At 43.8% G+C, this 25599-nt stretch overlaps 1 protein-coding gene across 1 annotated transcript in view; it reads left to right on the forward strand.

The window, feature by feature from the left end:
* Window positions 1-6388: 6388 nt before the first annotated feature.
* Window positions 6389-25599, forward strand: part of EFNB2 (ephrin B2) — a 43467-nt gene continuing 24256 nt past the window's right edge. The window contains exon 1 of the mRNA XM_054808549.1: window positions 6389-7580. Coding sequence (XP_054664524.1) covers window positions 7453-7580 — 128 coding nt within the window. The 5' untranslated portion in view covers window positions 6389-7452. The remainder of the gene's footprint in view (window positions 7581-25599) is intronic.

The following is a 25599-nucleotide window of genomic DNA, read 5'->3' on the forward strand; positions in this document are numbered from 1 at the left end:
AGTATGTCAAGAAAATGTGAAGACAGTAAAATACCTACACTATTACTGTACTCAAATTTGTCTATATGTTGTGTTACAAAAGAAGGTTGAAGGTTGCTTAATGCATAAAAACAAAAGCTGAAGCCAAATAAATCATGTACATGACCTGTTGGCAGGAGCAGGCTGTATTTAAAGCTCAACTGATACCTGTATTTCTAAAACAGAAAACATCCCCTGTTCCCTTATGAGAAACAAGCTATTAAAAGTCAATACTCAAAACAGACCTATGCATTTTTGTTTCCTCTCCTCTTCTAAAAGCAAGAAGCTTATGTTCTCATACATGCAGGCTATGGTATCAAGCATTTTGTTCTACATCACCAATTTGCTGCTAAATAGTAGCATTTGTTCTTAACGTTGCGTAGGCTTAGACTTTGACAGGTTATTGTCAATCACACCTTTAGGACTTCCATGTGGGCAAAATGTTTGACCACAATTAGATCGCCCCTTCTGTCATTCTACGCTTCCTTACCAGTGTTTCCTTCCCCCTGCCCTCAAAAAAGGAAAATTGGCTACTTTTTTTTGGGGGGTGGGGGGAGGCTGAGGGGCTGAAGTTCAGTTTGTAGAAACCACTCTTTACTGGCATAAAGCATTCTCTATTTCTTAGGTTTTTGTAGATTCAGTGTGGGTGGATATCATATTTGCATTATTCTGGGGATTTCTTTCTTTTTAAAATTACTGTAGGACTTCAGGGATACTGTTGATTTCTAGGAACATAGAGGTGCACACAGTTTGGGAGGGAGGTGCTTAACACTTGATAAGAACTTCTTATATGTTCTTACATTCCCTTAAAACTTGATACTCGTCTAATGTAAAGTAGGTTAGAATGTAGACTGACATTTATGTAGTGATTAAACTGAGTATGAGTAGTGTGTGTGGGTCTGTGTCAGGATACTAACCTACCTAGAGAAATCACTGTTAAAAATTGGGGTTTTGGGTTTTTTTCATTAGCTTGAAGTTTTGCCTTCAAATTTTGGTTAGGCAATTTTGGGTTTGGTTTTGTTTGGTGGTTTGGTTTTTTTTGTGGCTTTGGTTTTTTTTAACTTCCCCCTTCCCAAGGCAGGGAGGCATTTTTTGTTGCCACCTACCTTGAGCAGGATTCATCTCCCTTATATGATAAAAGATGAAATCTTAGTTTTCCCAACCCCTGTTCCTAAATGTCCTGCAGAATTATTTTAATACCAAACAGTACATCTATCTGGCAGAGGCGGGAGAGAGCAGAAGGCCTTACAGCAGTATCCTAGCAGTGCACTGTTGCTTTGGAGATTTGTTAAACTGCCCTTTGAACTTCCCATGTTCATTATCATCATTTTTCCAAGCACAAGTGGAAAGCTGACTGATGCGAAATGTGTTGGAGAGCCGGTGTCCTTGAAGCTTAGCAAAGCAGAGACAATTAGGTTGGCAAAATGTCTAAGCTGCCAAGCAACTGCGTACCTACGTATAGACAGATATGTCAGTATTACCTTACTAAAGTATCAATACTTCATCCGCTCCTATCTTGTCTTGAAAAAGAAGGATCCATCTTCATTCTCTCCTTTTCTCTTCAGCTTTGTGCCACCTCATACACCTCACACCATCCATTGCGCTTGCTGACTTGAAGATTGTAAACAGCTCTTTCTGAGGTTGTTATGATTTATTTTTTTTTTTTAGTTTCTGTGCCATTTTTTGAATGTACACCAAATATGAAGGCATTGGTTGTGGTTCAGTTTAACTGCAGGAAGTGTCCAGTTAAATGTTTTCAGAGTCTTTGGGGATGTGTGGTTGCTTTGGCAAGCAGGAGGAGAATTATTATCTCTGTTACTGTAGGGTCTCTACTCAGTGCAAGTTCAGGTGAAATTCAAGTTGATAAACACTTTTCAGTTTGCATTGCAGAGGTGATTTATTTCAGAGAACTGCAGAGGTGCCCATGTGCCTAAGGCTCATTCCAAGGCAGGAGGATATGGTCGAAGTGCCCTGCCTGGTACAGTTTCGAACCAACAGGCCAGTCCAGCTGGAGCTGAACTATGACTTTCACACGCCTTTGTTCCATTTTCACGCTAGTACCACCAAATTGTGTGCATTTCAGGGCTCTGCCCCCACACCCCTCCATCCCACTGTTTTGTTAGCCAAGTGGAGAGCGCTGAGCCTGACATTTCCATTCTGGACAACCTAATGCTTCCGATCACCTTTCCTGGACCAACACGTAGAACCCAGGGTTACGCGGTCACCTGAGACATAAACAAGGGGACGTAAACCCTCATAAAGGGCCGGTCGTGTAGCAGAGGTTTGATCCTGGGTCTTGTTTCCCACCCCACATATCTCAGACCGCAAATAAATGTAAGAATTTTTGTTTTCACAGAGTGATACTGAGAATCGGTATAAAAATAAGTCAAACAGAGAATTAAATTGCATGGTTAGGATGTACCAACTTTTCTGATTTTTGTTACGAGGCTGCTTGAATTCTATGGCTGTATTTAGGAGGATCCAAGCTCATTTTCTAAGAAGCTATGGTTAACCAAAATTGCAGTTATAAAACAGACATGGAGAAGACAAATTAACATCTAGATATATACTCACTCTACCATAAATGTATAAAATATGTTGTTACCGTGTGAATGGTATTTTAGGAGCTGTTTCAAGTATCTGGCACACTTGGCCTTTTGTACAAAAAATAAACAATTCGTTTATATCAGTGAGTGTCAATCATGTGATCATTTGTCTTTATTAAATTTAGCAGTAATTGTATCTATTGAGTTATATCTTTTTCCACTTTCAAAATTGTTAAATTTTCAAGTAATGGTGAATGACGGTGAGCTTTTCCACTTACAAAATCTCATGTCCCATGTATTCTCATTGCCGATGTTTAGACTGATGTTTAAAAGCGAATCAGGGATTATGGGCCCAGTCCTGACCCCATTCAGATTAGCTGCCTTTTTGTTACAGATTTCGTAGGATCGGAGTCAATATCTATGTAATTATTGCCCACATCACTGTCGGAGAGAAGCCAAAACGGGTTATTCAGCGATAAACCCGATTTTTGCTGTAAGGCTGGCTGAAGTACAGGTTTAAGCGGTGCAAATGCCAGAGTCCCCGTTTTTCCCTGAAGACAGAGGGAAAGGCAGGTTTCACCTGCCTGCTGGCCCCGCTCATCCATCCATCCATCCATCCATCCATCCATGCACCCACCCACCCACCCACCCACCCTCTCCCGCCGAGCCGGGCCGCCCGGGCGCGGGGGGACAGCGGCGCCGCTCCCACGGCCGCGGCAGGATTTCCTCCCCCCAGAAGCCTGTCCCCTGCGAGTTTGTCTGCCAGGAAACCGTGTTCCCCGCGAAACCCGAAATATCTGCCGGGACCTCCTCCTAAAATAGCCCCCAGAGAAGCCGCTACTGCCGCCAAAGCCGATTGCTAACTTCCTAATATTTGTGGGCTTTTTTGCTTTTAACCCCCCGTCCCCATCCCGTACTCTCACGTTTCCTCCGTGTCCGAGGCGATTCCTGCGGCTCCTCGGAAGCGAGACGGGAAAGTTGAAGGCCGATGCAGCGGGCGGCGAGGGGCCGTGGCCGGGGAGGGAGCGTGGCCGCACCGCGACTGCCCAAGGGCTCCGCGCCGCCGCGGCCCCTCCGAGCGCCGCCCGCCGCGCCCGCTCCCGCCCAGCCCCGGCCCCCGCCTCCCGGTTCGGCCCCGCAAATAACTCCGTGGCGCAGAAAGCGCCCCCCGCCCCGACCCCCGCCGCGGGGATCGGCCCCTCGGGCAAAAGGGTGACCTGAGCGGACCAGCCACCGAGCCCGCATCTCTTTGGATGTCTTAACCTTTGTTACTTGGGTTAGCTCGGAGATGAGTTGCCTTTTTTTTTTTTTCCTCTAAGTTCTTACTTAAAAGTGATTTTATTAACGCGGATTTTTATACACCTACAGTGTGCATCAATAGGATGCTGGAGAGTGGAGTAAAACAGCTGTATTTACGTAAAATGATTAGCCGCTGGACAATAGAAGTCGAGTGATATATTTAGCTACAGGAGGATATTTTCAGACAATACCAGGGCTCTTCATTTCCTCTGGTTTACTTAAAGCAAGGATACGGAGAGTTAGAGGTCACAGTTTACTCACAGCTTTTACAAAACACCGCTCGTAACCTTTTGCTTCAAAACAAACAGAAGCAGCAGCATCACAAAATTGAGGTAAACCTATTTTACACGTCCCTGTTGCTAGAAGCATTTATCAGGCTCAGTGTTTATATTGGCTCACGACTGGATGCACACCACACATTTGTTTTAAAGTTTAATAATTAAGTACTTTCCTCCCCTCACTGGCGAAGCTGTCCTTTGATGCCCCTCGGATGTGCATAGATACCTCACTCTGCCTCCCACTTGAGCGCTAAGTTTCCGTCCTGGGAATCAGATCCTTTTCCACCAAATCGCGTCGCCGGATCTGCAATTCCTTCCTCACTGCAAATTAAATTTAATTAAGCAGTTTACTTAAAACGTATTCGATGTTTTGTGTGAAAAGCAAACTGATTTCCTTGTTTCCTTGAGTGGTAGATTTCATTAGAGGACTACCAAACACAATTAACACAAAATCTATGGGGCATCGAGCGCGCCTCAAATCTCCTTTCCCTTCTGTTGCGAGCGGGAGGAGCGGTGTCCGCCAGGCAGGGCGGCGAAGGCTGAAACACCACTTCAGTTAAAAGGAGGGGCAGAAAGCGATGGTTTGCTTCCACATTGATCAGGGAAATAAGTTGCAGTGCCAGTCGTTTTCCTTATAAGGGCTCCTTCGCGTTCGTCTAAAAGCCGAGCGAGCACTACCACTAACCTGATTTTTAAGTAAATGCCCATATTTCTTCGGGAATGAAATTATACGAAATTGGCTCTTTATTACGGTCTTTTGTAGCATGTTCTTTGCATGTCTTAACTAAAAGGTAGGAAAATCACAGAAAGAGCGCCGTAATTTCCTGGGATTTAACTTTTAATCCTTTCTGCAGATACTATTTTGGCAAGAAAACCCTACTGGAAGAAATTCGGTAACCCCCTTCGTTTCACAGGAGCGACTATGACATTGTACAACTAGTATTTAACCCGGTACAGCTCTCGGCCCGGACCGTTCGCATGTGCCGCCTCTCCGGCCCAGTGCCACCACCCGGGGCAGCGGTACCGGCCCCGCGTCTTTCGCGGGGGAACCGCGTAGGCGCCGGGCAGGGCAGGACGCCAAGGAGCGGCGGAGGGGGCGCAGCCGAGGGGGACCGCTTCCCGCCCCCACCCCCCGCGGACGGCTGGCGCTGACCGCTAGTGGGAGCTGTGGCCCCGTGGAAGTGCCGCGGGAGTCGCGGCGCGCCGGGCCCCGAGCGCGGCGGCGGGCGCACCCGTGGGGGCCGCGGCAACACCCCACACCCCGCCACCTCCCCCGCGCCCTTCGTCCCCCTACTCCGCCCCGGGGGCCCTCCGGAGCCGCCGGGGAAGCATCTTCTGCGCTGTCCGCAGGTAGCTCCCACTGACCAGAAATTACTAAAATGAAATAAAAGGACCAGGTGCCGCCGCCGAGATATGCGGGGTCTGAAAAAGAACTGGATCGGAGAATTCCTCCCCCCTCCCTCTATGGTGTGGAAGGGAAGGAAGAGGCGCTGAGCGATCGCCCGGGAAAGGCGAGGGAACCTGCACCCGGCCCCAGCGCCCCTCATTACCCGCCGCCCCGCGTCCCTTTGAAGGGGCTCCGCGTGTCCAACTCCTCTTTATTTCGGGGTGGTCCGTGACTACTTGTCGCGTAATCAAATAAACTTTGAAAACTCAGAGACCCCGTGGGAAGAGCCAGCCCGGGATCTGGCGTGGGAGAACCCCTTCCCCCCCACCCGCCCCCGGCGGGCACCCGCAGAAAGTTGCGCGGGGAGCTCAGCGCCGGCGGAGACCCGGCCCCGGCCTTTCACGGTGCCGCGGAGCGCCGGCAGCCGTGCTCTGCCGGGAGGGGCTGCACCCCGCAGCAGCGGGTAGGGTGCGGGGGAGCCCCGCACCTCCCGGCCCTGCCGCTGCTCCCCGCTGTCTAAACGTCAGTGTAATTAAAAATGCTCAATTTTAGCAAAGACGGTTTATTTTATTACATTTTATTTTTTGCCCCGCGTGGGCCAGCCGCACCTCCCGCCCAGCCCCGGCGTGACTAAGAGCGAGTGGGCTCTTCCCTCAGCCCGGCGGCCGCCCGCGGGGCCGGGGGTGTTACCTGCCGGCCCTGCTCGGCTGGGCTCGGCGCGGCCCCGCCCGCCGCCGCGGCGGTAAGTGACACGCGCGGCGCCCAACCAGCGCGGCGGCCCGGCGGCGGCCCTATGAGCGGCGGCGGCGGGGCGGCGGGGCCGCGCTTATATGGCTACGGCGGCGCGCTGCCGCCGGCCGCGCTCCTGCGCCGGGGACTCGTCGCGGCGGCAGCAGCAGCAGTAGCAGCAGCGGAGCGGAGCGGAGGCATCGCGGGTTGAAGACGCCGCGGTGGAAACGGCCGCGGCTGACGCCGGTCCTCCTTCCTTCTCTTTCGCGCTAGGCTGCGCGGCCGCGCAAGTCTCACCGCCCGGCTTTCCTTTTCCTGCCGCTGCGGCGCACACCGCGGATCTCGCAACAGGAGAGAAAGAGACGTTTTGACGCTGCGACACCCCCCCCGTTTTGTTATTTTTATTATTATTATTTTAATTTTTTTATTATTATTTTTTGCCCCCTTTTTCTTTACCTGCTGCGCTCCGGGGTCTTTGCCGGCGACAAGGACAGCAGTGCCCCCCGGGGAAGCCGGAGCCCTGCGGATGCGCCTCCCCGGGACCGGGGGAGCTGACTCTCGGAGTGGATTTATTGACTCGCGATTGCTTCCGAGCTCCCCGAAACAGCCCGGGCTGGTGCCTGTGCGGATTGCAAACTGCAGGGAGCAGTGAGAGACACACAGGAGGAGCCTCCTGCTGAGGCTGTGTCCCTTTTCCCCAACCGCTTTTTCTCCCACCACCATTTCTTTTATTTTACCTTTTTTTTTGACTCATTTTCGCGCGAGCCTTAGACACTGTGAACGTGTATGGCGCACTGGATCCAAATGGGAGTTGGCAGTTTGAGTGGCATCTTCCAAGGCAGCCGGGAGACCCCCAGTAAGAGGAAGGACTGAGGCGATTCCATTTTTTTTAATTTTTTTTTTTTTGTTATTGCTGTTGTTACTTCGGAGGTAGCTTGGATCTTACCTCGCAGGAGAATTTCCTACATGCGAGTGGCATACATGACTCAGTAGATCTGTTTGCAGCTCTCACCAAGTGCATCGTCGACCCTTCGCATGTGATTTTAATTTTATTTTTTTTAATTCTTTCTTCCCTACCAATCGTCCCGGCTGTTGGGATACCGAGCACCCAGCCTGCTGTTGCTGCTCAGGTGCGGGGAAGCCGCACGGCGGAGTTGGCGAGGCTCCGGGGAGGGACTCGGTGCCGCCTGCGACCATGGCAGCGCGGAGGCGAGACGCCTCCGCCTGGAAGTACTGTTGGGGAGTCGTGATGGTTTTATGCAGAACTGCACTGGCGAGGTCCATCGTTTTAGACCCCATATATTGGAATTCCTCCAACCCCAAGTAAGTTTCTATCCGGCTCCCGCCCGCCGCCTCCCCCGGGGGCTGGCGCTGCCCTCCGCGGCGGTGCGCGGGGGGGACGGTGCCGCGGCCGCCGGGAGCTACGGGGATGGGGCGGGGGACGCTGCGAGCGGCGGCTGCCGGGGACTTCAGCGTGGGCTGGCAGCAGGGTCTGACCCCCCTCCGGGGCGGGTGGCCCGTGTCGCGGCGGAGCTGCCCCGCCGCCGCTTACCCCCGGCTGGAGGGTCCTGGGAGGGAGAGAGGGAGGGGAACCGCGGCGGGACGGGACGGGGCGGCGGCACCAGGCTGAAACCTGCGGGCGGGGTCCGGGCTCCGCTCCCGCGGGGCCGCCGCCTCTTCGGGATCGGAGCAGCGGCGGAGGCCGGCGGAGCCGGGCCGCGCTGGGCTGCGCTGCGCTGCCAGGAAGGGGTGATACTCTTCAACTTCTCCATCTGCAGATGCAAACTCATCCCATTGACTCCAGCGAAGTTACATCTGCTTATAACAGGGCTAAATTTGGTTGTGGAGTTGATGGTACCAAGGCACATGTCAGTGAGTAATGAACTAAGCATTACCCATCACACAACCATTTAGTGTCATTCTTCATTAACAAACCCAGGCAAAAACGTACATGCGTTCCCAGGACTTCACTGTCAAAGCACGCTCTTAAAATAGAAGCATATCCTTTAAAAACCTGCTGTACTTAAACATACAGCATTATTGCTATTGGGAAGAGGAACTTGTTAGAAAGTGGGTCGTCTTTCTAAGGAGAAATCTGAGTCAGTGACGAAAAACTTTCTACTTCTCTTTCTGTCCTCTTTCATTTTTGACATGCAAAACAAGTTGGCTTTGTTCAGTTGTGAAATCCTTTGAACTCCTGTGATTAAGACCACTATTTTAGAAAACAAAAGTCGCGATAGGAAGAAATAGTCTGTAATCCGTTTAGGAAGTTTTAAACCAGAAATGGGTTAAAATATTTTTTTAACTCATGCTACATATTCAATGGTGTACATTTAAAAGCAAACCATATGCATCATGTTAATTGAATTTAGAATTTCCCATTAAGTCCAGTAAGTACATGTCGTGTTTTCCTGGGGGACTCTTTAGAGGAAACGTTAGGTGGTGAGGAGACAAGAAGAATGGAGTATTTCCTCGATCAGAGACTAATTCTGAGTAGGTGGCAGGATCCCCAGGAGTTTGGTGAAGATTTCAAAGTTTGAATTAGGAGTAGCATCTCAAGTTTATCAAGTAGTAACGATGACTAACGCAAGAGTTACCATTGTTCCCACTGAAGGAAAAACTCGCTGCAAATTTCTGCCAGTATTTTTCAGTAATGGACATATTTACTGTATCTCTGTAAGATTTCTTTACAGAAAAGTTTTCTGATCTTTCTTTTAAAAAAAATGCTGTGGACTGCTCAGTTCAGTGTTTTTATTTCAAGCATCGCGTGATAAATGATTATTTTATATATGCAGTAGGTGGGAAGCCAGTTAAAATAAAACAAAGTTTAGCTCCAATCTCTGGCTCTGCACTTTTATGATGCTATGTAGCTAAAGCTTTTCTTTGGCTTAAGAAAGGTACGACGTGACATCGGAGAATAAAGCGACCTGGCCGGTTATAAAGCGGGCTTTATAATACTATTAGAATTCTCGGAAGTCAAAGGCTACGAGCCGGGGTTGCATTGCATTAGTGGGCCTGCTGTGCTGGTGGAAAACAGGCTCGGCTCAGCCTGGGAGGAAGGGGAAGGCTTTTGCATCCCCAGCCCTTGGTGGGTTTATGCCTACAGAGGTCACTCTTCCAAAGCAGAAGAGTCCGCTGCTCTGGCCGCTGCCTGCTCCAACCTGCTTTCGCTTTTTTAACTTACCTTGATAGCTTTTATTAGCCATCAGTGAAATGAAAGTATCCGAGCAGCTGAATTCAACCCATCTTGTGATGCCTGGGGATACGCTTCCTTTATCAAATACAAGTTGTGTTTCCATTTGGCTAATTCTAAACTATCTGACGGCAAAAAAAGGTTTGAATGTTGTTAATGGTAGATCTAATGATAATATCTAATTACTTTTTCAACTTAAATACACGCTTAAAAATAGGTTGTGCTGTTGATGTAATTGAGTTTTCTTGAGTGATTCATTGAGGCTTAATCACCACAGTGAAGAAGTACACTATTAAAATTAGTCTTTTCAATTGCTGGGGCTAGTGATTTATAGGCCACTTGGAGGCCCGTAGTTTGAGGAAGCTTACAAATGCATTACCGATATTGCTGCTGGTGAGACAGCTCCGCTTCTCTGAGCAGGATTTCTTACTAATTCTTGTCACAATTGTTTGCCTGAAGGATACAGAATAATTTCTCCTTAGAGGAGGTTGTCCTCGCTCTGGATTCAAGCTGAATGTTAGCTTGAGAAGTAAGCTGCTGAATGGGTCTTGGCATAGTATAATAATAAAGCTCCTTTCTAGGTTTGAAATAATAACTATCTGTGGTGCTGGTTAATTTATTCAGGGAAGCTGTGCGTTTAACTCTATTGAAAGCCTCAACACATAAATCTGCTGTACAGGTAGGCAATTAAATGCTGGGAGAAGTTGTTAGTCAGGTTAATATTAAGTATGAAATAATAAATTTTGGGTTAAGGTGAATGTATAAACTGAATTGGTTTTGCACTGAAGTTTAGAGGTTATAATTTCTAGCAGGTGGCTGGGATGGAGAGCATGCAGTAGCTCTTTGAAGACAGAGCTCCCTCCCCTGTTCCCCCCCTCTCTCCCTTTCAGGCATCTGCTTTCATTGCCTCGACCAAATCATAAGAGGTGTGTTTTAAGTGACATACAGAAAATAATTATACCCGCGACTTTATTGCTTGGGAGGTTAAACGTCATTGTTGCAGATGGTTTTGGTAGACTTTACAGACTTCGCATCTGAAGAACCTTAGATCTCATGATCTTTGAAAACACAGAGAAAAATTACTCTGCAGACTTAACTCGTGTTGACACTTTTTAACAGGGGACTTTCTGCCTGTGTTATTTTCTGCCAAGATAAACAATGTGTATAGATAGCACGGATTACCTCAGTTTCTCCTCACAGGGGCTCAGCACCGCCTTCGGCACACAGGGTAGTATCTAGTAGTGCTATGGGGAGCCTTTTAGTCAAAAGGTAGAGAAATATCATTCAAAAAAGCATTCCTTATTTCAAAGTGTCGCTGTTCCCTGCTATAGGCCAGTGAGCAAAGCGGTTCTCCTTAGTGACACGTGGAAGGTTATCCTTACAAGTGGTGCGTTTGACACTGATTAAGTTAAGATTATATAGCTGTTTTTCTCTCCCTCTGATAACCAGATATATATGAGATATTTCACAGCCCACCTCTGAATGAATGCTAACATGTCAGAAACTGATAAAATAAACTACAATTGATGACCCTGTTAAATGGTCTATTCAGTAGCATATAGACTAGTCTGCTTCTCATTGTATCTGAAATTCTTATTTTTGTAGGTAAACAAATGCACATTCACTACCGATTGAATAGCCCCTTGAACTATGCTCCGCAGTTTGCATTTGGGTTAATCTTGTCGGTTTTAATATAGGGAGGAAAAAAGGAGAAAGCACCAGGGGTGGAATTGTTAGTGCTTTCACATCCACATTCCTTACATTTTGTCAGGATGATAAACTGTAGGTAATGGACAGCCGTTGTTTCGCAGGACAGGCGAGCCAGCCGGAGCACAAAGAGCTTGCTAAAACGATATCTCACAACATGTTTGGGAGCCTCTCAGCTAGACAAGAATTTATTTGGGAGTCCTGTGTCATGGGACCGCACTTTCTAACCTCAGCAATTACAGCTTCAAGCTGAAGAAACAGGAGTGGAAGGTTAAGATGATTTAAACACATGCTCCTAAATTGTACCCAAAACATAGCTGTTGACACTTGGCATGCTAATACAAGGAGTGCGTGGTGGCTTCCAGTCCATTTGATATCTCTGGCATTAGCAGCCGGGTCTCCGAAGCACAAGTGAATTAGCAAAATGAATTCAGAACAAACTGAAGGCCAAATTCTTGAGCTGGTTATTTTCCCCAGCCTTTTATACATGGCGCATAATTGCTATATTATTTATAGCAATTATCTTAAAGCATGTTATCTGTAAGCTGTGCTACGTTATTTCACTTCGTTTAATGAAGTAATTGCCTTTAGAAAGGCAGCGACTAAAAGTCAAGCTAAAATCACTTAACTTCTCCTTCTTCCCACACACAAGAATGCCTCCCTCCCCTTCCCCTTCCCCCCCCCCTTTTTTTTTCTTCCCCCTTCCCTGTTTTATTGTAAAGAGATCACATTGCTTTAGGTGTGACACTCCAGATCGTCTCAAATTCGGCCAAGGTTCCTGTACTGGGAAGCCAGCGGAGGACCTGAGGTGACTGCGATGACGTGCTGGCAGACAGGCCTTTCAGCCCTGCGCAGCAGCCAGAGCCAGCCTTTGGCTTTTGGGGCTTTTTCGGGGAGGATCTGGTCTTCATGTGTCGTGCAACCTGCAGTACTTGAAATTGCTTGTTGCAAATGAGAAGAAAGTGTTCTTCTGAGAGAAAAAATAGCGATTAAAATGTTATTCATGTGTGCCTAATGTCTGCCTGCCTTGGCTGCTGACATAAAGAAACCTGTTTTTCTGGTCATTTATCATACATCTACATGGATTTGCTTATGAGCTCATTCTTTGTGAGGCGTTGTGGAAACTTAAATAGGAATGTTAAACTGCTTGAAATATTTTGATTAAAATATGCAGTGCTACAGAATATAGACTTGTAACCAGAGCACTGTTGTCTTGAGCGAGGGGAGGGGTTTTTTTTGGGGGGGGGATGGGGAGGGAGCGGCAAGGGAGAGGAGTTTGGGGGGAGTTGCATGAAAAGCAGAGGAAGGGAGGATGGCAAATGGACAGTGTTAGAAGAGCTTGGAAAAACTCCTGTGGCTTCATTGTCTCTTTAAAGCCGGAGAACACAAAGACAAACGCAGTTCAGCCTTTCTCCCATGATGGAAAATGTAAACCGTTGACACAGCTCCCATGTTTAACTTGTTTAATTCTCATTTTAAATTCAGTACTATACCAGCCGTGTGAACTCTGAAGATTTCTTTAGTAATCCATTTTGTAGTTCCGAATCAAAAACAAAGTGAAAAGGTCTGACACAATTTGCTTTTATTTTTAGGCAAATCAACCCTGGTCATAGTTAATAAGGGGATTACAACCCAGACTAGGTCTTTACAGATGTAATGTAAATCAAGGGCAGAGTATAAAGAAACTGATCCCTTTTGATTGAAGTATGGTAAAAAGGCATAGAGAAACTAGCAGCAGTAATCTGATTGTATGGCAATAAAACCACCATTTTCTGTCTTTCAGATAAAAATAATGTGGTAAATCCATGCAGTTCATAAGATGTAAAGGCAGATAAAGGGTGATGCCATGGCAACATATAGATTAGCTTGATGTTAGAAATGACACGTCTCTGAAAGGGGTGTTAGAAACTAAGGACCTTGCTCCGGGCTGTAAGGTATTATGTGAGAATCGCACAAAACTTGGGGGCCGGGATTAGAAAGTATGAAAGGCCTACTTGTGGCTTGGGATGGTTAAAGCAGTAAAGAAAAGCTGCTCAGTTCTTGCTCATTGGTGGCGTATAATATGGTAAAGATAGATTTCATTTACTGCTTTCTGCCGAGACGGGGACCGATTAAAACTTGAGATGGCTGCAATTGTTAGGTGTGGAAGATTTTCCTTTTTAACTCCTGCCCTAGCAGCAGCCTTTCTGAAGAATTAGCTGCACTTGGGGTTTGTTGCCTTAATCTATTGGGGCTTCGGGCAGGAGCATGCTGGCAAGGAACAGAGAGCAGAGGGGATAGGTAGGACTGGGGTTATCTGGAAAGAAAACAGAGACCTTTTGATTCCAGTTGTGTTTCAGGCTGTGGTCTCCATCGCGCTCCATGGGAGCAGCAGAGATAAACACGCTCCATTGTCTGTGCCTTGGCCAGGTGATACTTCAGCATCTCTTGTGTTTCCCAGCCTGCAAAAAATATAAAAGAAAAAAACCCCTACAAACAAACCAGCATCCATTCCTATTTACCAATAAAGCTGCAGATAACCAAATTTATCTGGCTTAGTCTCTAGGTGGTATTTATTTCCGAAAGGCAGGCTGAAAACTAGAGATGAATGAGATAAGCATCTGCCTGCTGCCCCCCCCCCCCCAACTTCAAATCATTGGGATGAAGTTTGCTGCCAGCCCTTTGACTTCAGCCGGCAGACAATTTAGCCATTGTTTTGTCATTTATTTTAAGCGATCTGCAGCTCTAAAGGTAGTAAAATACCTCTCCTAGTGCAGCTACTCGGATTTTTTTTCTTGCCTTTTCTCTTAAAGAGACTTCTAAATAGTTAAGACTTGCTTTTCTACCCAACCGACAACCGTAAACACCCACAACTTAAAGTCAGCATTACATTGCAAATCAGGGGTACGATTCAAACGAGAAATATTTACTTTATTGCCTGCTCATTTGTCTGCTAAGGAGGGAAAGAAAGCACTCTGCATTTGTTAGGCAGAGTCTAGACATAAGGGGAAAAAACATTGAAGCCTACAATAACAGTTGTGTCTTTCTTTAGTGGGAATGAGCCTGGGATGAGCTCGGCAAAATGGAATTCATGCTGTTTGTTTGGCAGTGGCTCGGACACTTTTTAAGTTGATTTTTTTTTTTAATCCATTTTCTAGGATTTTTATAAAGATGTTAATTACATGCTTGAATTTATCATTCTTCTCCTACCCCATAGTAAGCTGGAAAGCTTCACAATTCTGACTGAAAAGGAAACTCCAGAACCAAAACTGTCAAGCTGCTGATGCTGATGCGATTTAACAAATTAAAAATAAACAAGTGCATATAGGGAGCTGAACAGATTGGCAGAATATTCGGGGCCTGAAGTGCTCAGATACGTTTCCTCTCTTGCAGCTTAACCTTCACAAATCTATATCAAAAGATCCAATTCATTTGCTGAAATTCTCCAAAGCGCTGGGGCACCCTCATCTAATTTACAGGCCGGTCACATCCAAGCACCTTGCATTCTGCATTTGACAATGATTGCTAATGGGCCATTCAACTAAAGTATTTGCTTGTTAACAGGGAACAGAGCATGATAAATGTCCAGCAAGCTTGCGGCCTCCTTCAGCTTTTCAAATGCAGACTGGTGCATATTTATGGCAGGCAAATGACAAAGAGAGAAGCTGAATTACTCTGGCCTTATGCTTTCTGTTCGAACAAGGGTTAAAGTAATTAAAGAAATAATGCAAAAACCGATGTCCTTTGTTTGCCTACCATTATCCAACATTTAGCTTTCGAACCTGCCTGTCATGTCACATTTCAGAAACGTACCAGATAAGGCTCGGTGGGTCTGGCGGGGCGCGGAGAGGAGCGCGGAGGGCAGGCGGCTCTTCACGGAACTGCGCATCCCGGGCAGCGCAGCCAGGTCTCCCCGTACAGCATCCTCTGCAGGTTCCGCGCTCCTGAAACAATTTCCGCTGACATACATGAACTACGAGATGTACTTAAAACACAGAGGTTTTGCAATTTGCACTTCTGTTCTCTAATTGGAGGAAAAAAACCCAAACAACAACAACAAAAAACCACCACAAAAAAACCCCACAAAACCAAAACCCAACAAAAAACCAAACCCAAACCAGCGGAGAGGCTTTGAGCAAACAAGCACATTGCACTCAGTATGTTTCTAGAGGACAAGTATGAAAACAAAATGGCAGAACAAGAAACAGTTCTGCCGTTGCTCCCCTGCCCTCAAGGATGGATAGACCTTCAAAACTGAAACTATAAAGCATACGCACACACACAAGTTCCCTAAACTTGAAGTGTCTTCGGTGTAATTTTGAATTATTTGTTATTTTTTTGTGTTTGTAAATTCATGCTCAACCTTAGCCTGATTTTCAAAAGTCTTCGAGCAGACTTAAATGCAGAATTACAATAGATAGTTTTAAAATCCATATTCGAAAATGTCATTTAGTGGTTTATATTTCTAGTTGCAAGTAGATAAACATGTTCAAAGCTTCTGTCTAGCTCCTGTTCAACTCCATGAAAATACCTCCAGTGATTTCAGTGAGTATTACATTAGCCTGCAAGGCTTTACATTATAATTGTTTTTTCATTATAGGCAACATTTCAATTTTCTATAATGAACAAAATCTATCATTTTACTCAAGGAAAGAGAACGGCCAGATTGGTTTTTCTTCTTTTTTTTCTGTGTTACCTGTGAAGCAGAGAACTTTCCTTTGATGTGATTATATACATTGTCAAAGACAGCAAATAGGGCAGGACCTCTATCTTTTTTGGCAATCCTGGCCAGCCAACACCCAGTGTTTATTGCGGTATCAGCATGGTAATTATAATGCAGCTGATTTAAACTTTGATGTAATAGTCTATGCTTTCTTTTGGTTTTAAATGTAGGTTCCAGGCCAAAAAAGATAAAGGCTGGTAGAGGATTTTGTTGCTAGGTGAATCATTCCTGATGTATGGCATATACATAACTATAAGATGGGTTTTCTACCTATAGTGTTCTTTTTAAATGTCTAATGGTTAATAGCTAAAGTGGGATTTACAAAACTTTATTTAGTAGGATTCTGAGCTGTGTACACTTTAAAGCATAAACAAGTTTTACATGTGTCAACAGAAAATGAGAAATTAGATGGCTCGTCTTACACAGGAGGATAGGGTAGATGGTGGAACGATACGTTAGGCTGAAAAATCTGTGATGCTGCAAATTACTTCTCCCTGTTTTGTTAGCTTTTGTTTGAATAGTGCATTTACTTAGGTACCCACACCAAAGAACAGCAGTGGGAAAGGTGAACAATGCACTGTAAAGGGAAGTGTATGTTAAAGCTAATAAGAGGGATTTAAAAAAAATTATTATTTTTATTAGTTAAAGCCCAGTTGCAATTGAATGGTATTTTATTTTGGATTGGGAGTTCTGCCAGACTCCAGCCTGTCAGAGCTGAGAAGACTCAAATCAAGTCCAGGCCTATTTCTGCAGCAACTGGGAATCCTGGCTCCTTGCCTGTGGATTCATTCAGGAAGGCCCATCTGGCTTTTGATGTTCTGCAAGTTTGAAGCAGTTTGTTTAAGGAACCTATGCAGCGAGCACTGGTGAAAGCACACATAACTGTGCTTCTGACTCTTTGAGTGGTGCATCGCTTTGCATTTTCATTTTTGCTGGTACTTGCCATCTGCTTACCTACTGCCTGAGCAGCAGTTGGTTTCTATACCTGACTGGATAAAAGTGTAAATTTGGAGTTGGGAACATCTTGATGCCTTTTGAGGATTTGCAGTCCCACAGCATTCACTGTCCACACTTCAGTTGCTTTCTTCATGTTTAATTAATTTCAGTTTAGTTCAGAAGCAGTCTAGCTTAATCACTGCACAACACTTGACCTTTAGGTTTTTGGGGGTTTCTTTTTCCAAGGTATTTCCAAGCTACATAGATTAGCTGAACAGGGAAGGTCACGTTGGCAGGCACGATTACTAGTCTGCGTGATAAATATTTTAAAAGAGATGTTTTTTAGTGGTAATCATTGTTCCTTCTATCAGACAGTTTTCAGGCACTTTTGGAAGAAAAACAAAAGCCAAATCTTCATAAATTTATTGCTTATTGTAGTCTTTTCCATTCTGTGGATCGGTGTGTGACAGCAAGGCGAGCAAGACTGCACTGTGCTCCTAGGGCTTGACTCAGGAAACCGTCCTTATTCAGAAAAGCTCATGTTGAGCATGTGCTGAATGCTGAATATTTTTGCTGAAGCAGAACGAATTTAAGCATGAGCTGTCTTGAACCAAGGCCAGAGTGAAAAGGTTTTTTGGGGTTGGACAAATACAGATCTCTCTGAAGCTTCATTTTTTTTTTTTTAATATCAGAAAATTATGTCAGAACCTATGGTTCTGTCTGCACTTGGAATGAGTCTTAATTTTCGTGTAGCTTGCCAGTAGTCAGCAGGTTAAAGTGGAGTGGCTGGAGCTCCTGCTGTCATGGCCGTCTGCTGAACCCCTCTGATGGACTCTTCCACCCGGGGCAGGGATGTCCTATCTAGTGATGCATGCACTTCTGGACCTTTACAGGAATTTTTAAACTACTCCTGTCTCAGTTTAACTTAATTTGAGAGGCTCAGACCTGCAGCGGGCCAAAAGCTTGTTCTTGGTAGGTCAGATATTGCTACTGCCTTGGAAGTGGCAGCGGCTGCCCAGTTTTATTCTGCTTCTGAAAGTCAGTCAGACTTTGGAAAAGTTTGTATTTAATGTGAGAACGTAGGATCTCCACACTTGTGAGTGGCTGAATCTTGCATTTAATGTGAGATGCAAGTGCGGACTGACTGTAGATCTCCCATTTGGATTTTTGGTCAAGGTAATTTTCTCCCACCTGAAAACTGTCTTTTTAATATAAAAAGAAAAAGGATGCGGTATAGGAGTGATAGAGAGTTGTAACTGGATTCTGAAAATCTTTGCATACCAATGATTTGCCAGAATAGGTTTGGTTTGTCATACAGTGCTGTTATTGATTTGGCACAACTTCTCCTGAAAGTTGTGAGTTAACAAAGTGTTCTACTTCCAGTGTTTACTTATGCAGGCAAATGGTATGCGCTAATATATTTTCTAACAACTGCAAAGCGGCTGAATATTTTTCTTTGAATTTGAGATATAATCACCGATTATTAATGTCTCATCAAGTAACAAGACAGCCCCCGCCCTCTTTTATAGACTTTGCTCGGAGCATGTCTTGGAACAAGACTGTACAGGTGCGAACAAATTGTAGTTAAGAGAAGGAAGACTGAAAACTTTGGTTGGTATCCTTGTATTGTGGCTGACATAAGATTTGTTTCTGTAATAGGAAAGGTGGAGAAGAGCACGGAAAGGCACAGCAATAGAACAATCTGGTTTTATTGTTTCTGTCTTGTGATTTATAGTGCCCTTTTTGAAAAGTAGTTCTTTGGCAAATGCCAGCTGCTCTCTGTTAGCTTTCTAAAAGCAAAGACTTTAGTGGCTTGTGTAAGAAGCACACATGGTTTGGTTTGACTTTCCGTTCCATGCTAACTAGTGCTCTGCATCTTTTCAACCAAGCGCCATCTTTCTTGGGTTTGGCACACCCTGCCACTGCCAGCACAAGTCAAGTAGAGCAGTGGTTTTGTGTTACACTGAATTCACGGCACAGATTTTTTTAATTTTTTTTTTTTTCCTCAAAAATCCAAACCATATAAATACCTGATTATCTTTGCTGTGAGAGCAAAGAACTGCTTTAATATTCCCAGTAGCATATTTTGAACAACAATTCTTTAATTAAAACAACATTGGTCTCTTCCTGTATTTCATGGCTAGCAAATGAGAGAAAACACCAGTGTTAATATCAAAGGGAGTCAGTTTTCATTACAGTAATGGTTCAATTGTGCAATGCTGTAGGCAGTGAAATTTAATATTATTGTGACTTGTATTGTAATTGTAGGATGACAGAGGAAAATGGATTAAGTTTAAATATAAGTGTACACAGCAGCACATGGACTTTGTCAAATGGAAGCTGAGGGTTGGGGCAGGACGGGTGCCCCTCTGGCTCTGTCATAATGAATTAGTATTTTGTAAATAACTGGCCACTAGACTACAGATTTATGACCTTTTGTAGATATACGTGGACATATATCTACATGGATTCTGTACTGACTGTAATTGCAGTGCGGAGTTGCAGAATGGGTTTATGCCTGTAGGCTTGCAGGGTATTTGAATGTCTAGGCTTCTTGTCTTCACCTTTCATGAAAATACTCCTGCCTGCCAGTTTGTGAAGCTTTCTTCTGAAGGATACACCCATCCTTTCAGTTAAGGGATTGCTAACACATGAATGGCCTCAGACTGGAAAGCCCTTTGTCATTCTTTTCTTCTTGATGAATAAAACCAGATTCAAGTTGCAGATGATCTTTGCTTTAGAAAATTGTGCTGGAGAGACAACTAGTGTTAATGAGCAATATCCCCTTCTTTCCCAGTTGCCCATATACATGCAGATTAAAATGGAAAACGGCAATTTAAACCGTCCATTAGTGATCTCTTCTATGGAAGATTAGGGACAATGAAAGCTAGATGTTTCATTTGTTTACAGTGTAGGCAAGTCGAAGATGTCCCCAAAGCAGTGCCTGATAATCCACTAGTGTGTAAACATGATGCCCTGTCGTCTTACCACATATCTTCACAGTCTTTCTCAGACATATGTTCGTGTTGAAACCTGTTCTAATGTTAAAGTGCAAAAGGGGGCAGTAAAGTGCTATCCGAAAAATGTTTATTTTTGAAGGGTATTTTTTGTGGCAAAAGTTGCATTTCTCAATAGGCTTATAATCTCCTTTATTTAAAATAATGATCACATGAATATCTTCTGTTTGAAAGGTTTATAAATGTTGCCAAAGCGTTATCGTTAAGCATTGTGGGAACGTTTGCTGTGTGTATTTCCATGTTCTGTCCCTTAACCCAGTCCTGAAACATGCTACATATTTGGAAAGAATTGAAGGCAGGAAGCTTTCCTCAGATATATTTAGGACATAGCTATACGAAGCACTTCTGAAAGAATTCCAACTTTGCTAATCATGTCTGGTTCTCATGGCGTGCATTACCAGCACCACGTTTCTGGAAAACCAAAATGAAAAGAATGCTGAGGCTAGGGGTTTCTGCCTGAAGTACTAAAGTGTGTAGTGGTGGCATGGGTCAAGAGTTGGGCTCTCATCCAGACCCGCATGCATCATTTGTCAAGAGGTAACTAGAAAGAGCAACTAATTACAATGCACCTACTGAGTGTTTTCTCTTTCAGAAATTCCTCAGAATAAGCCATTTATACAAATTGACTCTCCACTGCAGCCACTTGCAGTTTTTAAACTCTATGTAGAAAGCGTGTTTCTGCTGAAACGCAATAAAAAGAAGAATGTGCCTCTGTGTGTTTCCATGCTTGTGCATGAGAGAGAGCTAGCAAGCAATGATTTGAGGAGTGATTCCCTGGTTGCTGAAGCTGAGTAAGTCCAGGACGGTTGTGAGGGTTCATATTTCTGTAAATGCTGATGAAATGTTAATATAATACGCTTTAAAATAGAACATTGGTCAGATCCCATCTTTTTTTTTTTTTTTTTTTTTCCCCTTAGTTAGGAGACTGTCCTGAAGCACATTAGCAGTTCTTTTGTGGTAACCAGAATTGATTTTGTAAATGGATCAGAATTCTCTAGTGCTTTAAGTACTTTTAGCAGAGCAGTAATTGCTTTCTGCACAATAATACAAAAAGTTAATTGCTATTAATAGTGCTTTGTGTGGAGGTCATGTATGAAAACTGAATATAAAATCTATATCTTTAAAAAAAATTCCTTTGTCAACCTTGGTAAAAAATCGAATCGTACATCTTTTCAGGATTTCAAGCCATACCCATGTGGTAAATGTTCTAAGCCAGGCTGCGTGTTCTTCTGCAAAAAGCCCAGATCTTGTTTCCCATTGTAGAAGGAAAAACAGACAGATAGGTGTTTGCTCTCAGAGGGGTTTTTTTTAAGGCAGAGGAAAACATGCTGCCCTTTTGTGAGAGGGATTCGCACCCTGGATTTACGTTGGGGCAAAGCACAAGTTGGTCTGAAGGTTTTAGTTATTTAAGTGGTTTTTTTGCTTTGTTCTGCGAGCGAGAGCCAAGCAGCGAGGGAAAGGGCAGCTTTCCAGCAAAACAAAACCATCTCTCGCAGGCGGAGATGGCGTCCAGTTGAAACAGATACGCTGTCTTACAGCAAAACCCTTCTGGCAGCTGCGCGCCGCGGGGGCTGAAGGCAGGAGTGGGCTGGGGAGAGTGGGCTCCTGGCACTCCCGAGTCCGTGGTCACCCCGAGATGCCACGATCCCCTGGACAGGAGTTGCAGAGTCAGCTACCTCTGCCAGAGCCCAGGATTGAGGTAGCCCCGAAGGAGAGTCTGCGGCACCTCCTTTGGCTTGTTTTCTTTTTCCACAGAATGAGATCACGTCCGTAACCTCGTACATCACAGCTTTTGAGGAACCAGATTTTTCTCTTGGAGAGAGTGTCTCCAGTAAGTTGTGTTTGGTGCTGGGCTGCAGGTGACCTTCTGTATACGTGAAGGGTGAGAGGGGTACAGGTCTTGCCAAATATCCTGTCTTAGTTGCAGGTTCTGTGCTCTCTCTCAAATGCAAGGCGCCTTTAGACTTGTGACCATCCTAAGGTGAATGGAGCAAAGAAGTGAGTGTCTGTATCTCTGCAGCAGCAATAGTCACATGAGTTATTTGGTGAAGGAAACTCATGACACATCTTTCTAGGAGACTGGTCAGGGCATTTTCTGACGTGTTTGAAGAGGGATGGTGTCTGGGTGTCTTTCTATGCAGTGGAAGCTCTGTGCCTTTAGGACTGTGATGTGATGGTACAATTTGACTGTCAAATCCTGCAGGTCCATGCAAAAAAAATGTTTTCTTTGGGGGGAAGTGTGTGCACTCTCGGCCCATCCTTATTTTACGCCTATCAGAAATCCTTTGTTGTATTTTAAATGCTTTCCTCTAGTATTTTGCAAACGGTAGCGTGATGAATTGATAAATAAAAAAAGCTAATATTTCATACATGCTCCTTGCTCCTTCTCCACTTAAAATTGTGGGAAAACATAATAGTGCTGCAGAATAATTCTTGTGTCTGTTTTTAAGATTTCAGCTGTAAACATTACATTGTCTTGCCCTACTGAAGTCAATGGAAGTTTTGCAACCAATTTCAATAAGAATAGGTCCAGGAAGAGGCACCAAGAATGGCATCCATTTGCATGGCTACTTGAGACACTCGAAATGGTGGCAACACTACCATTTTGTATCCAGGGTGGTGATTAAAACAAAATAAACCCTTGACCATTCCCTTTTTCAGTCCACTGCAAGCATTTTCCCCTGGGCAGTCCAAAAGAAGATGGGCTCCTTTGGAGGGGAGAAAGGGGGAGGATAAGGAGGTACCACAAGCCCCGGGATGGAGATGAGATACAGTTTCTGGGGACTGTTTCAAAGCATTTATGGGCTTGCTCCAGGTTTTATTGCAGGAGAGCCCAAGCCCCAAAAAGAGGTTCTTCCCTTCCAGTGGAAGTGAGAAATACAAGAGCTGCAGCTTTAGGAACTTGTGTTATGGTATTTTTTAATCTGGCTTTGTGTAATGTGATACTTACTATTAAAGATCTTAAGGGATGAGCGTGAATATATTTGTTTATTTATTTGCTTGAATTCCATTTAGTTTCTAGCCTGCAAGTCCTATTAATGCAAGTAACCATTGCTTACATGAATAGTTTAATTAACTGCGTGGAAAAATGTTACATATAAATAAAGGTCAGCAGATTAAACTTCTTAAATTTTATTTAAATTCAAACCCATGCCTATTTAGCATGTTCTGTAAAACTTTGTTATAGTATTAAAATAATTTAATAATACTGCACTAGCAAAGAAAAGTAGCTTCCAAAACTCACTTAAAAGAATTTTATTAATATGAAATGCTGTATTTCTTTTGTTTTCAAAGTTTCATTTGCTAGTCTGTGTATAAAGCCAGTCTGTCGTCTTGCTGCATCAAAAGATGGTAATTTTTCTTGCAGAGACTTCCTGTAAGAGTAGTGCCTTTCTTTTTAACTAAATTCTCTACCCATTTTGAGACGAAGACTCCACATTTATCTTTTTATAAAAAAGCTTGTTTGTCTGTCTGTTCCACAGCAGTTACTGATTATCTTCTCACTGAATTCACATTCACTTAATCCATTTAAACTGGAGTGAGATCAATCGTATAAAATCACAGCTTCTGCAAAAAAAGCATTTCAGGTTTACAGCTGGTCTAGACCTTATATCCACACGGCATACCTTTGTATATGATGTTGAATATGACAGCAACTAATGTGAAAGCCCTGTATGGAGCAAAGGACCCTTGCAGAAAGCTCTGGTCTGTGTTTTTGGATTTAATTCAGTTCAAAGTCTTTGGGAATCAGTAAACTGGTTTTCATCTCATTCAACAGGCTGTGATTAGCCCACTGCTACTTCACCAAAACGACTAGGACCTTTTCCTGGAACTTTTATTTGCTTTGCGTCAGGCCGATTGGCCCTTTGCCTTGCTTAAATATTTCTCCTGTGGCAAAGTGATATTCAAAATACGAATGTTGTTATTTTCTCAAAAGCCAGATGATGAATACATATACTATTTAATAACCATTCTTTTTAAACAGTAAGGACTTGTACGTGGAATGCTGTTCTGTATTCTGTTTCAGTTTGCACTTGTACAAGTAACGGACTAACATACTGTGTTATTAGTATTCATGACATTTCCTTAATAAAACTTTTCAATGAATAACTTTATAGTCAGGCTGGTAGTTAAACTTCATAAAGTTAAGTGGGTAGGATTCGCCAACAGAAGGTTTCAGGCTGCATTTTAAGAAGCGTCTTGATTGTTGGGCATTTTTAGGGTTATTTTTGTTACGTTAATTTAAAGCTAACTGCCTACACCAATTAGTTCAGGTGAGGTATTAAAGCACAGAAATTTGGCACTGTTTCCCCAGTTAAATATACAAGACTCACAACAAGTACTAACACGCTTTCTAAAATTACATTTATTTTATAATTACTAGGATATAGTTAAAGCTAAGTGTGTATGTATATATTTATAATATCTGTGTATATATATAGTTTTGCAAGTCAGGAAAAGCATGACAACACATTTGTTACATCTATCAATATTGATTAACAAAATCTCCTTAAGAATTTATTTCCCTAAGAATTTTATCTGTTGATAATTTTACAGTTTCAGAAAAGTCTGTGTAGTAAGGAATAGTAGAACATTCTCAGTGAAAAAGAGTGCTGACAGGTAAAATTCTATTTTGTTTTGGAGAATTTACTATTATGAAATTAGGCAGGTTTGAGTGGATATCATTAAGGAAAATTCCTTTATAATTTGATAAGGTTTAAGTGTTAAGTTTCTCTAAACAAGAAGTAGATTCTTAAGAAATTAGTTGGAAACTGCGTAATTTTTTTTTTTTTTTTTTTTAGTTTCAAAATAAAATTTAACTTACCATTAGTGCCGGGAACTGCTGGACCTTAAAATAAGTGTGGTACAGAAAATTATTGTACCATAGGTGGGAGTGGGGAACAGATGGACTACTCTTCCTATTTTCTGTTCGTGTGTTATCTGACTTTTCAGTCTAATACAATACTTATATTTAAAAAGGTTTGGGAACGCTGCATATTGCTGTTATTTGATAAGCTGCATGACTAGTTGGACGCGTGGGAGGGTTTCACATCCACGGGCTTTGCGCAGATGTCAAATGTCACCCACAATATGCCAATTTTGGGCTGACAGTAAAAATGCCCTCTGTATCCAAAAGTGCCAGACAGTGCATGAATTTCATCGTACGGCTTTTACTGTACTTAATATACTTTCCTGTGCTTTCTCACAGTAAGCACTAGGATTATTAACTGCGAGCAAGATTCTTCGAATGCTCTGATCTCACTACATCTGACGGCGCTCACAGAGCGCCTCGCTGTCCCAAGCAGCCATTGGAGTAGCGCAGCCGCCTCGGCATCGGGCACAGGATTCTGAAAGCCTCTTGCTCCATCTTTATTATATTTCTGTTTGGGGGGCGGGCAGGGAAAGAAGTTTTTTTAATTAGGTGAAGGCACATTCTGATCAGACTTTTAAAGCCAGTTCATTAACTTTATTTTTACAGATGCCACCCGGCAAACATTTCATAAGTGCTATCCCAGAATGCTTAAGGCTACATCAGCACTTACAGAAATAAAGTTTAAGGATTAATCCCGAAGTTTTTTGTTAACCTCTACCAAGGCTGAATGTGCATGGTTCTTTTTTTTATTTTTTATTCAGACACAAGGTTTTCAAAAACAGGATCATAAAACAGTAGCCTTAATCCTCCTGGCATTTCATAAATAGCTTCAGAAAATGCTTAGTACTAAGCAAATGATTTATTTAAAGTCTTCATGAAAATACAGTAGCAAAAGTATTACACAAATGCAGGAA

The sequence above is a fragment of the Grus americana genome, chromosome 1 (assembly GCF_028858705.1).
Source record: "Grus americana isolate bGruAme1 chromosome 1, bGruAme1.mat, whole genome shotgun sequence".
NCBI lineage: Eukaryota > Metazoa > Chordata > Aves > Gruiformes > Gruidae > Grus > Grus americana.